This window comes from Micrasema longulum, unplaced genomic scaffold (assembly GCF_059751315.1).
Source record: "Micrasema longulum isolate JH-2025_06_02 unplaced genomic scaffold, ASM5975131v1 h1tg000849l, whole genome shotgun sequence".
Taxonomy (NCBI): domain Eukaryota; kingdom Metazoa; phylum Arthropoda; class Insecta; order Trichoptera; family Brachycentridae; genus Micrasema; species Micrasema longulum.
In genome coordinates, this window is record NW_028278041.1 from 13485 (window position 1) to 27571 (window position 14087).

The 14087-nt window shown below is 31.3% G+C and overlaps 1 protein-coding gene across 3 annotated transcripts in view; it reads left to right on the forward strand.

Moving 5' to 3' along the window:
* Positions 1 to 10859: 10859 nt before the first annotated feature.
* LOC148278633 (leucine zipper putative tumor suppressor 2 homolog) overlaps positions 10860 to 14087 on the forward strand; it is an 86775-nt gene continuing 83547 nt past the window's right edge. For 2 of the 3 annotated variants that reach the window (XM_088231099.1, XM_088231101.1), the window contains exon 1: positions 10860 to 11167. In XM_088231099.1, the coding sequence (XP_088087225.1) occupies positions 11129 to 11167 (39 nt within the window). In that variant the 5' untranslated portion in view covers positions 10860 to 11128. The remainder of the gene's footprint in view (positions 11168 to 14087) is intronic. The other variant, XM_088231100.1, reaches the window with a different exon arrangement.

Genomic DNA, 14087 nt, shown 5'->3' on the forward strand with positions numbered 1-14087 from the left:
ATGACTACTTTATTTAAAAATGACAATGCAATCCATCTTACAGTTGTGTTAAAGTTACCTATTATCATATCTACCGAATCAATAGTACCGTTGTATAACAATTCAGATTTGCTAGAAAGTTTCTAGAAGGCCGCTACAATGATACCTACCAGTGGCGAATGGTGATTTTATTTTCAGGTAAACTATAAAAAAATATCCTTTTTTTGTACTTACATAGAAAGTACATAATATTATAATGTAAGTAATATATACAATAATAAGATGTTTTTCTGTGGTTTTGGGTGATACAACAACTCTCATCCATGAAATCAACTCAAACGACGTAACTTCGTGATATATTATATTATAAAGATATATTTTCCATTACTTTAATACACAACTCATTGAAAAATAAACAAAAAATAGTACTATAAATTCCGTCGATATTAGGTATTCAATTGAAATGTCAACTGGCCGAATTTTTCTAGAAATTATTAGTGCTAAAAACGGCCGCGTCAAGCGCCATATGTCCTGCAATATGACGCATGAAAGTAATTATGGTCTTATGTCAAAAGTTCCATCTCAAAGAAAAATAGCCCTTAAGAAATAATGTTTAAAATACTGTTTTCCAAATCAAGAATCTTCAAATTATTTGTGTAATCTGCAAGTTTAGAGAAAAGGAGAAAAAACCAGAACTGGGGTTAAGACATTCAAAATAAAGTACACTTATTTGTAGGAAAAAATTAACTGGAATAATCGGATAGTTTCTTGGCTAACCGCAGGCGCTGGGCGCGCTTTATTAATATTTATTTTAGGATAAAAATACAAACGGTAGAAATGATTTAAAATAAATGGTAATTATTTATTTGTTTTTCTGTAAATAAAGTTACAGTAAAACATTATTATGGTGAGTCAAGTATAATGGTTAGCTGCGCATAATCGCTTCTATACACGGTTCGCCCCTGACACACACACGTACATGCCTACACTACGTGCACCGTATACGTACATATTGACCACTCCGGTGACACGAATCTGCCATGATATATTGTTTAAAATTGTGTCGAGTTAAATTTTTATATGTATGGACAAAAAGCTCTCACTGTTATACTTACTCGTGTCTCTGACCTAAAGACGTTCCGACGAACTCTTAAGATGCCGAAACGCTTCAAATGAGGTACGCGTTTGAGTTAGGTAGGCTGTTTTTTATTAGTTAGCAAATTTGTAATGTAATATATTTCTACAATGTTTGATTATGTCCAAATGCTTGCAGACTGGCTGGATTTCCTCCCTAGGGAGTTGTTTATATTTAAATTTATTTCAACAGAAAGTGAAAATTTTTGAGAAGGGGATATGGAAGTCTAGGCATTTACAGGGCTTATGACCTGTCATTTGCTGGCTTTTTTCAGTTTTCAGTGCTGCAGAGCAGCGTTTATTTTATAATAAAAAAATACATATAATAATTTGTTACCCACTAAGTCTAAATACTTTTCGGTGGGACACATTTTTTTTTTTATGACAGGTTTATATTACATTTATTTTATTTATATTTTACAGATTTATTTATAAACAGGCACTATAAAGTATCTAGAAGATATTTCTTCAGTTCTTTTTTTTTTCATTTGGAGATTTTTCATGTTAATGATGGTTTGTGGGAGATCATTGAACAATCTTGGAACAACGAAATTTAATGTTCGCAATTTAAAGGTTTAAGTGGCCACTTTACACACTGTGTAACATTCAGCATTCTGCCCATGTTTGAACATCCTGAAAAGAGCTAACGTAATAAAGGTTTCAGCTCTTTTACTTCACAAAAGTCAACAGATGGAAGATTTGAGGAAATGTGGATGTTCAAACATGTGCAGAATGGTGAATGTTACACAGTGTGTAAAGTGGCCACTTAAACCAGCCAATGACAGGTCATAAGCCCTGTAAATGCCTAGACTTCCATATCCCCTTCTCAAAATTTTTCTCTCTCTGTTGAAATAAATTTAAATAATATATTTCTATTTACGTAGTTGTACCATTAACATATTAATACACATGGTCATGCCCTGAGTCCTCAACTATTACGAAAATCATTTAACTCATGCCCAAACGCTCAGTCATGCCCAACGCTTATTTAGTCGTTCTCCGACCGCCAGACAGGCGTGACGTTTAGAATCGAAACCCAAATTCCAGCTTAAAGGCTTTCGGATAAACATTGTAAAAAGGATTGTGTAACTTTTGAAAAGCAGCAAATGGTTCTAAATTAAAAAGAATTTAAGGAAAAAATCTGATTAAATCCACCAAAAACGAGTGTTTATTGTTAAAGTTGAAATACAAACTTTTTAAGTATAGGTAAACGTCGTTTTGCGCCGATTCACAATTACGCCAGTTGGTGCCGGAGTAGGGTTCCCCCGTTCGGCTGACACCAGATGACACTAGGCGCCGCGAATCTAATAGCAGACACACTTTTACACGTTGTTTTATTATATTACCGTGTATGCAAGCAGCCTTTTGTGCGTGTAAAATTGTTTCAGAGTTAGTTTTCATTTTGTTTTAAGAAAAAGAAAAAGGTATGATTATTTGTATTTTGTATTTAAATTAAAAGAATATTAAAATAATTATAGTTTATGCAATGTTTCTGCAAGAAAGGAAGCAACAATTAAAGCAAATGAAATTGGATACTTTTTTCAAAGAAGGTGTGCGAATTTAATTTACTACTGACGAACTGGCGAGTTAGTATTTATTATAAAATAAACATTATTTATAAATTAAGATTATCGTTTATTTTTTAAACGAATTAAAACTGAATTTATTAAATACATTTGTAATTTATTTCGAAAATATAAAAGTTTTGTATTAAATAAGCATGTTAGATTGTTCATAGAATTTTGACAAGGAACTTAACCTTATATCTCCATTATATTTGTCTTCATTTTACGGCGATTTTTTTTACGCCGGTATCTCTTTGAACGGAACCCAGCGTAAAACGACGTTTACCTGTACCAAAAATGAGTATCCTCTAATTTGTGGTAGCATATATGCATAATCGTTGAATGCATCCTTGGTATAAATTAACAAACTAAGTAACTATGAGTAAGTTTTCTTGTCACTACTTTTTAAAATATTTACTCCATAGGGCGCGTCTATGTATTAATATGACAATGAGTTGTACAAAATACATGTTAATAACTATTACATTGAAATAAAAGTTTTTTAAGCGAATCATAAATATCAATGTATAATATTAGTTACGGAATATTAGGATGGGGAGGAACAAATAAAACTACATTAGAGCCATTAATAAAAGCCCAAAAAGCCTTACTAAGAGTAGCCAGCAAAAAGCTTCACCAATACTCTACAGACAGACTTTTTACAGAACTTCCAGTACTAGACATAAGACAAATATACATAAAGACAATTTTAAGACATTTCCATCAAAATCCTGCCAGACATAATGACGGACAACAAATTTACGACACTAGGCAAAGACAAAAGACAATACTTCTGCTCCCAAAGAAAAAAACAAATTACGGACAAAGGCTTTTCTGGCCCCTAAGCTATACAACTTTTTAAGCAAGGACATATTAGCAAACAAAATGAAAAACAATATTTTCAAAGCTAGAGTACATAAATGGATTGCTAAAAAGACTAGACAGGAAGCTGAGGAATATGTTTCAAATATAAGAATGTAATTATAGTTACTTGAAAATCATTTTTCGTTTTATTGATGTAGATATGTTTTTATTTTTTTATTTTTTTATTTCTCTTGAATTTTTACACAATTGATGTGAAATTATGTATAAATAAATAATACACTGACACTCCGGAACGTGTCTGTGGGCCAGTGGAGTGGCTATATCCATAAAAAAAAATACATTGAGTGTACCTACCTATTGTATAAACATTTTTGTTAACTATGTATTTGTATTGTATTTTATATATGATTAAATATATTTTTTTTTAAATTACTAGGATAAAACAAAACTGAACAAAATAATGATTAGTAAAAGCATATATATAAATTTAAAAATAGTTAATAAATCACAATCATCTTCATCGCGTGTTTGATATTTTGTTTGAGCATAAATATCATAGTGTCCACAACCTTTCAAAACTTTTTATAGTGACAGTTAAATGATATAATATCGATATACAAAAGATAATTATAGATCTTGTCTCGAGGCAGTTTTTTTTCATAGCTTTAATTTTCCATAGTTATTTTATATTAATTGTAACAGCATGTTAAGAAATGAAATAAATTTATTGTAACTAAATCAACTAAGCTAGTCCGTAAATAAATTAATAAATACATAGACGGTTGGGATCGCGTCCCGTAGTTATGACATGAACTGCTGACGGTCGTTCAGGGTCACGATCATAAACGCCATCTTCATCGGTGCATATCGAGACGGTATAGAGTAAAGTCGATATTTATTTACAATTATGTGCATATTTGTATGAGAATTTAAGATATCGTTTTCGGGAACCTGCAACTGAACATGTTTCGATAAAAAAATGTGTCCATATGAGGAGATACGTGGAAGGTGAAATTTAGTTTTAGGTTCTTCTTTTACTTAGGATATTTCTTACTATATGTAAATGTTTATTAATATGATTTGTAATATTACAAATAAAACAACCTTGTTTTTAACCACTTATTTTATTTTTCTTGTTTGCTTTGAAACCGGTCGGTGAAAAATAAAAATTAGTGGTTAAAAACAAAGTTGTTTTATTTATTTTATTATAATGAATAACCACAAAGTTAGTGCTTTAAATATAAACTTTATAATATGATTTGTTTTAATTTGTTAATGGTGTTATTTTAGTTTTATGTACAAATTATTACTTGTTATATATTATTACCATACCTTTATGTAAATATGTTTCTGTCCCAAAATGAGTTTGTTGTAACTCCTGGGAGTACAGATTTTTTTTTGTATGACTTGAAAAAAGTAAAAAAGATTATATTTTTCATAAACCAAACGCAAGCGTGGATAAAGGTCTCAGAAGGCAACCGCAGAGCTTAATTTATTCGGTACTTATTAGTTATTATGCTTTAGCCAGATTTCAGTTATACAAACTTAATATATCCTCCATCACTAAATGAAAGTTGTATACATTGAATTAAGTATGAATTATTCCAATTTAATTAGGTAAACACAAGTGTTTTCCATAGGAATAGATCAAACTGTTTAGCCTTAGTCAAACAAACTGATTGAAAATCTGATTTCAGTTGTTCGACCGATATTTATAAGCGTATTTTACGGTGTAATACTAGTCGGGGTACACATTTAAGGCTCACGGAAGAAATGCGGTGGTGTGTTGTGACGCTGTCTGGCTGAGTTTCAATAATAATTAGCTGGTCGGTGTTCACGAATATACTATATTCTTGAATATCGAGAAGCCAATTGTGCTCGAAACTCAACCGGGCAGCGTAAAAACACATTGCCGCATTCCTTACGTGCACCATGAACGTAGTCCCGACTATGGATGCGTCTATATATTGTATATTATAATGTATAACAAAACATACAAGTAGATTAATTACTCCTATTTCTTACGACAGTTTAAAGTGAGTTTCTAGAAACCATATCTCAATTATCAAAACTAAACAAAAGACTCAGACAACCTTTACGAAAGGTGTCACAAATATTATCATTCAAAATAAAATATTAATTTTTAAAATATAAATTATGTTGTTAAATGAATGGTATCCGAAAGGGTTTATAAATAAATTTCAAAAAAAAAAATATGATTCAGTATATTTATTTATGGAACAAAAATAGATAGTTTTACCATAGTTAGTTAATTGGAGTCTCATTTTTTACAAACATTGAATAACAAAACCTTTTACGGAAATCTGGCTTTTATATCTTTTTAAGCTTAAAGCCGCGCTGGTCACACTTCTTGGTTAGTTCTGCTCTTGTGGATTTGGAGTTTCCAAGATCTCGGTGCACAAGACCATGCCAAGAGAGCTGGAACTAATTATTGGCAGAACTAGCCACCGTGAACCAAGGACAAAGCATTTGACATCCTTCCGCCATGATTTAAAAAGAAGAAATATTAGCGTTCTTATGATTTACCCGAATATTACAATTTTGGTGGCCATTTTCAACGAGTTGTAGGTAAATAACTTACTATTAGAAGATGGAAAACAAGTTGGGGTAGAGCTGGGATCGAACCACCGAATCAATTTGATTAATTATTTGTTGAACTTTTGCGCAATCGAAATTTATCCAACTATCCAATAAAATAAAAGCTGTTATTTATATAGATTTGCATGTGGTGGAAAAGTAGTATGAAAAAGTACATTATTTTTCTTAAATTAAAAAGTTAAAATTAAATTTATATCTTTATATAATCACTTTGTAAAGCGCCCTTGAAGTATTATATTACGAAAATGGCGCTATATAAGTTATCCATAATTATTATTATTAGTTTCAAAACGTACACGAGAATAAGATAGATACAAAAATAAAACATGTAACAAGTGTTTGTATATTTATTTATTAATATCTGCACTTGTCTTCAATATAGAAAACAGTTATGTGTGTGAAATAGAACCAGAACTGTGAAAGAGTGTTATCGATTTTTTTTTTGCTCTCAGATTTAAATCCTAAATAAAAAGAATCGAATAAGGGAAGTCCGCCAGTGGTGATTGATGCGTTCAACTACTAATTTTGAGGTCCTGAGTTCGTTTCCTGGCAGGATGGACGTAATGAAGTCTTCAATAGGAAAAAGGGAATAAGGACAGTGTAAAAGAGAAAAGATTAATCTATAAAAAAAAATTGACAGTTGAGATCTTCTTCACTGGTGCTACTCAGAACCACTCTCGTGGCCTTAGAAAATACTGTTATCTTGCGTGTTTACGTACAAAATACGCGAGAAAAAAGTGTTTTCTACGGCCGCGAGAGCGTTTGGAATATCACCATATATCAGGGCAGGGGTGCTATTCTGAACCACTCTCGTGGCACGAAAAAACAGTTTTATTTGCGTATTTTGTTTGTAAATATACGCGATAATACGGCCGCGAGAGTGTTTGGAATACCAGCCCTGGTGTGATTTGAACAAAGGTTACTGCTGAAATCAATTTTATGGTGAATGGGAAATTTGACATAATTCCACAATCGAGCCACATTGACACTTTATGATTTATTATATAAATAAAAGACGTGTGATACTTCAATCCAAAATTAATACAAATTTGGAATATCCAGTGACCGGTTTCATCGCTTTCGCGTCATCTTCGAGACTGGTAGGAAAGATGTCAGGAAGATGTCGCGAAAGCGATGAAACCGGTCACTGGATATTCCAAATTTGTGGATTAAAGTGTCACTCATCTTTTATTTATATAATAAATTACAATGAACTTCCATCAAGAATTTTCACTTGCAAACTTAAATGTTTTAGACACTATATGAGTAAAAGAAGGATGAATTGTTGGGAATAAACTGAAGCGTTAGGACTGTGATGTACAGTGAACAGAAGTTAGAGGATTTGATAATCTCTCGCGCTGTCTAACTTTAGGCCATCACAGCTTCCTACGATTATCAGATGTGTTCATATTTCCTAAGACCAAATAGAAACCCTATATACTCTGAAGTCGTTCGAGTTTAATATTCCCAAGTAATCTAGAATGGTAAGTAATTATAATGCTTGTGAATGCTAAAGTAAGCATTTGGTACAAATCGGTGAGAAGTTTTGTACCCTTGAAAGTGTAGACAGAAAAATCTTTTATCACTCAAGAGGACAGGAGGTGTCAGAATTATTTTTTTGTTCCAGATGCCTCTCTGATATTATGAAAAAAAAGATAACACGTCGGACTGATTGTATCTTACTTAAATCGACCAAATCGCGGTTTCGTTGTCCCGCAATCCGCAACCCAAAACGAAACGCATTGAAACGAAATTTTTTGCGTCGGAACTTTTTAGTTTTTTTTAATCATTTATCATATTTATACTTGTATTTGTATTTGACACTTTTTGGGTTTTTTAGATGGTCCCAATTCCCATAAGAAGCAATTTATTTATAAAAAAACAAACCAATAAAGACACGGTAATGGTTAATATCTTTAATGAGGAAAAAAATCACTACTATAGATATGTCAGAATCCAGGGAGAAAATAAAAGAATACGTTTGTATGAAGAAAGTCAGACAGCCTTTCCTCTTAATTTATAAGTATAAGCTTGCCAGCATATACAGGGTGTTCTTCAAACCCTGTCACATCTGAAACCACGATGATCAGTATGAGCATTAAGACATATTGGCACATTAAAATAATTTTTTAGAACAAATATTTTTTTTTTAAATAAAATATTTAAAAAAAGCAAATGGTTGCTTACTTCTGCAGTGGCGAAAAGAGGAGGGAGAAGGGGGAACCTGATACGGCGCCGCGCTTCCCTCACTTCTCCCCTGCAGAAGTAAGCAACCATTTGTTTTTTTATTAATTTTGTTTGTTTTAAATAAAAAAAATTAAATGCTAATATGTCTTCTTGCCCGTACTGATTATTATGGTTTCGGATGTGATAGGGTTTAAAAAACACCCTGTATATTCATCCATCGGTTCTCCTAGATTTTTTATAGATTTTCTGTGTACATTTATAATTATTATTGAATATTTCTATTGAAATTTCAACATAAAATAATATTGCTTCGTCATGACTAGAGTGTGCTAAAATATCAGTTGTAATAAATTTGTCCTGATGGTGAGTTTGTTTATAATAAATAATCAAGTAGGGTAAAATACGTTATTTAAAACATTTGCACCCTTGAAACTTTAACTACAGACAATCTTTTCTTCTATAACCGTTAAACAATTTGATATATATTTAAATTATATGAAATAACTAGCGGACCTGACAGACGTTGTCCTGCCCGGACGTTGGCTTGCCTGTTATTACCTTGGAAAAAGACTTTTCATTGATAAATAGGTACCTAGGTACTTGTTTACGGTTGAATTCCAATGTATAAAATAATTCATTTTCTAATATATAATTCTTTTTGCAAACGTCAAACTCGGGTTTTCTCATCAACAGGGGAGCACTTTATTCATGAATGCTCATTTACAAAACTGTATTTAACGTCAGTTAATATTATTTTAGTGTCACCACAAATCCAGTAAAAAAAAAATCGGAAAAAATTATAAGGAATGTAAGGATAGAATCTGATTTAGATCCATCAAAAGCGAATGTTGTTTGCAAACATTCAAAAACAAACTTTTTTTAAACACAAAAAACAACTTCATTTTTTTTTTGTAAATGCATTCTCGCCGAATGCAACACTGGTAGGTCGATGAAAAAAAGATTTATGCTTCTTACTTTTTTTTTCGCAGATTCGATTGAAAAATTAATATATATGAACACGCACAGCGCAAAGATCTACATTTCGCTGAAAACCGCAGGTTAATTGGCTAAGCCGTTTAGGAGACGTTCAGTGACATCACCTGTACTGAAGAATTATAAATATATAAAGATTAACATAACTACTATTCAAGAAATTATTTAAACTAAAAACAATCATACCAATATTGAACCAACAGCTCCACAAGTGTAAAGCTTATGTTAGGTTTTTGTTATTTTCATTGTGTGTTTTGTAATATAAAAAATATAGATGTACGTAAATACCTTGTTTTTAAATTGTCTGAATATTGGTTAGTTATCTTCGTTTTTTTAAATTAGTCTTCTTAATGTATTCTCAAATGTAATTTAAAAAAAGTATATTGTTTAGTGTCTTCGGCACGGGAAATCCCAGTGAGGTCACATTATTTTTATTATTAATTATAGTTTGTAAGCAAAAAATACGAATAAATAAAAAAAAAAAAAAAAAAGTACCTACATACATGCAAAACAACAAAATTTATTGAAACTTCATCGTTATGTAAAAAGTAGTTAAAATTGTTTTCTTGAAATGCTAATCTAATTATTTTTAGAATTAGCAAAGCACATCAAGGAATAAAAAAACAATATTACATGTAAAACACTTGAGTTCAATCATTTACATTTATTTCTTACAAATATTATTGCAGTAAACAGTATTTATAATATACGAATATTGTAAATTGGCTGTACCGTTACAGCAACTGTCGTTATCATAAAAATAAGCGTGTTGTCTGTTGATATCTTCGTATTATCGCCTATAACTTATTGATAACGATTACATATATTTACAAAAACATGATTTTTATGCGTTTATGGTCGGCAGAGAAATTAGTTTATATTTATTTCTGACATTTATTTACTCAATTCATAAACATTTGCGTTCTCCGCCATACAACGTTCAAATTACTTTCGTGATAATTGCATATCGATAGTCAATCACAATATTATTTTACGTTCGTAGGTTCAAATTATTTAGCAGTTATTCAACTAAATAATAACAGTATCTAATTTTCACACGCATGTTTAATTAATATTATTAATGATTTTTCATTGTGAAATAATTACTCGCCATGTTTTTGTGTAGCTTCCCCGACACAGTTACACTTACACTTTCAGATTTATCCACAAAAATCGAAGATCATTAAGTTAAAGGCTTTATAAAACGGTTAAGTTTTACGGTATCTTTGCAGGGTGGCGAGTTTGCGTTAAGTTTAGTATTTTTTACTTCGAGGTCTTATTTAATCTACCAGCCGAGCGGACAATGTGGGTCTTCAGGAGCCTTATGAGATTATGTAGAATCTTTCATACACGAACACACCTGTGCGGTCAAATCACAGCTGTAGCCAAAGCTTTGGCTTCTATCTGAAAACAATTCCAGGTAGTTAATGAAAATACAGCCACCTCGTAGAATAGATTTCTCGATTCACTCTTTCATTTATGTTCAACCTTTTCGCTTATTTGTTAGGTTACTTGGTGCCTTTCGCGTCGCGCTTTTGATGGACTGGTATCAGTTTTGCCAGTTTTGCTCGTACTGTCGGGTGGTGTGGTCGTCGTCCGTTTTACTTTCGAACCTTTGATTTGCCGCGCGACGGATTTGAAATGAAAACGTTAGGCTCCTAATTCAAATTGATTGTAACCGTCAAATATCGAATCTAGAAAAACGGTTATTTCTAGTCTCGCAAGGTCATTTTATCACCTAAGGCTCAGAGTGTTTTGTTGTGTTTAAAGTATTCAGGTCATGTTTTAGTATTCATTTGATTGAAAAGGTCAAATCCGGCCTATGAATGGTACTGGGGTTGAAGCAAACGCCACCGGACCCTGAGGTTAGTTCAATTTTCCTTTTTTACGGTATCTTCATTCATCTGCTACTTTCCTTAATACTTCAAACCAATCAGATGTAATTATTGGAATTTAAGGTAAAACTATTCTAAGTTTATTTAATTTAGCAACGACTCAAATTGATATATTGTATTTGTATAACTAATAAATTTTCAAACTTCAAATGCGTACATAATTTTTCAAAATATTTATTTAATTTATTGATTTATTTTACTTTTTGTAAATGATGTTTGTTGTACGTTGGCGGGCTTATTGCCAAATGGCAATTTCTTCCAACCAACCAATAAAATAATAGTTTCATTTTGATGTTACTTCAGACGTGCTTTAAACAGAGATACTGTATGAACATCTCTGATAGTGGATGGGAGATGATTCCACAGTCGAGACGCATGGACACTATATAATTTAGAGAAGAAAGAGGAATTGTGGATGGGTATTAATACGGTGCTTTATGAATTAGAATGAAGAGGTAAATTATAAACTGATAAGCGTTGAATTTTTTCACGGATGTATATAGGAGCGTTAGGACTATGAAATAAATAAATCAGAAGTAAGAGGGAGTGATAGTATCTCTGCTGTCTAATTTTGAGCCATTTCAGTTGCCTACGATAATCAGAAATGTGGTCATATTTCCCAACACCAAAAATATTCCTTATGCATGTATTTTGAAGTCGTTCAAGTTTATCAAGTAGCGCACAGCTTAAATCAGTCGTGGAAACATCAGCGTAATCTAGAATGGGTAGTAGTTACGCTCGTACGATTAAGCATTTAGTATCAATAAGTAATAATTTTTGCAACCTTCTAAGTGTAGACTAAAAAAATTGCGGCTTAATTCATTAGTATGAGCTCGCCAGCATAGATCAATCAATCCATTAGTAAACCATTTAATAGTGATAAATATTTCCGTTGTAAGAACATGAAATTTTTTTATCAGAAAATATTTTTAATCTGTGAAATAGCGGTCTTTGTTAAGAAATGTACTTTTTATCCAAATGATTATGCATATGTGTATATTTTTTTTGGTTAAAATCAGATTTATTTAATCAAACATTTTTAGTTGGACTAACAAATTTATAAGTATCCATGTTAAAATTTACCGTAACATTTTTTTTTAAGTCAGGTTTTAAGTACATTAAAAATATTATAGCTACATTGAAGTATGTATGTGTAACGGTTTAAAGTTCTTACTACTGATATTTTCCTTATCTTATTTGGAATTTTACGTGTTACTGATAATTTGTTTTTATTATTTTCTTCTGCATGTTACTGGAAGGTTGTACTTTTAATACCATTATCATAAAAATACAGTTACTTACGTTACTCAATTACGTTCGATATTTATTTTGTTACACCTCCGAATAGTTTAAAGATTTAAAATTAAATAAGCGAATTATAATTAAACGCATTTATTGATTTTGTAAACACTCTTACTTATTATTTATTTGATTATAAATTTTGAGTAATTTTGTTTATTTATTTATTAAGTATCAAATTGTTAGGAAATTGTATTTTTTACACGATTTCATAGACCCTGGACTGGCACCTGAAGGCTAAGACTGATCACTTTACCTTCATGTAACATATGATCAATACATTTGGTGTAAGAATGCAGTACCCTATGCACTACCTGGTGAGGATAGAGGCATTATGATTATGTAAAATAACAGCCTTAACAAACATTAATTTGCGCTTTTTTAAAATCCTATCTATCGATTTTATTTTTTCTACTCCCAATAATTTGTTATTTGGTCAACACCGAACTAACTTTGGTTTCCTGGGCCCCGATTACAAAGGAAAGTTAACAGAGTTATCTTCGACTGTCTATGAAGAAAAACCGATATTTGTGTACGAAAATGAGAACATTTAAAGTATCTTTGTCGGTAACCTATAATTAAAATTTTTTGAACAAAAATTGTATGCAAATTCTGCTTTTCATATAGAAAACTTAGTTTTACTTTGTAGATCAAATTGAAGATAAATATTAACTTCCCATTGTAATCGGGGTTCTGGGCCCCAAATCGAATGTTAGAATGTTAGCAATTATCTTTAAAGTAAAATTAATGTTTTTAAATGAAAAAAATTATATTCATGCAAATTTATTTTCGAAACATGATCATTTGTTACCGACCGTATATATTTTTTTTTACAAATATACACATTTTCTTTCACAATTTTACTTCACATACAATGGAAGAACTTTCCTTACTTGTAATCGGGGCAATGGCACTTAAAGCTAGGACTAGAGTTAAAAATTCTAATCAAAACCTTAACTTTTTTGGCATTGAATTTTGCTCTTTGATCGATATCTTGATAAAACTTTACTCTAGGGACGAAATCTAGTATCTTCAAAATTTTGACATATTTTATTTTATGAAAACAACAGTGCTTAAAAAAAATAAAAAAAATTAGGCAAATTATAATTTTGTAAGTAATATTAAATCATCATCATCATCATTCCCTTTCCGCGCCTAATGGTGCATAAGGCACTGAATTTGTACACCAATCGCAGCGTATCTTGATCATTTTTGTTATATGAAGGTAAGGGGATCGGTCTTACGCTTCAGGTACCAGTCTAGGGACTATGCAATATTCTAGTGTAAAAACACTTTTTTAAATAAATATTTCATGTCAACCATGTCGGGAATCGAACCCGAGACCTCTTGCATAATAGGCAAATGCGCTGACCATTACACTACGAGACCGACAGATATATTAAATACAATATCAAATAACCATTCTTGTGTACTCCGTATTACTATTCTTCTTTAATAATAATAATAAAATTATAATAAAATATTTGATAGCACTACTCGTATTAAGTTTTTCCTGAACTATAGTATTTCCAAAAAAAATACTTTATCGTCAACGGATTTACATGCAGCACCCACAAATTAGTTAAACGAG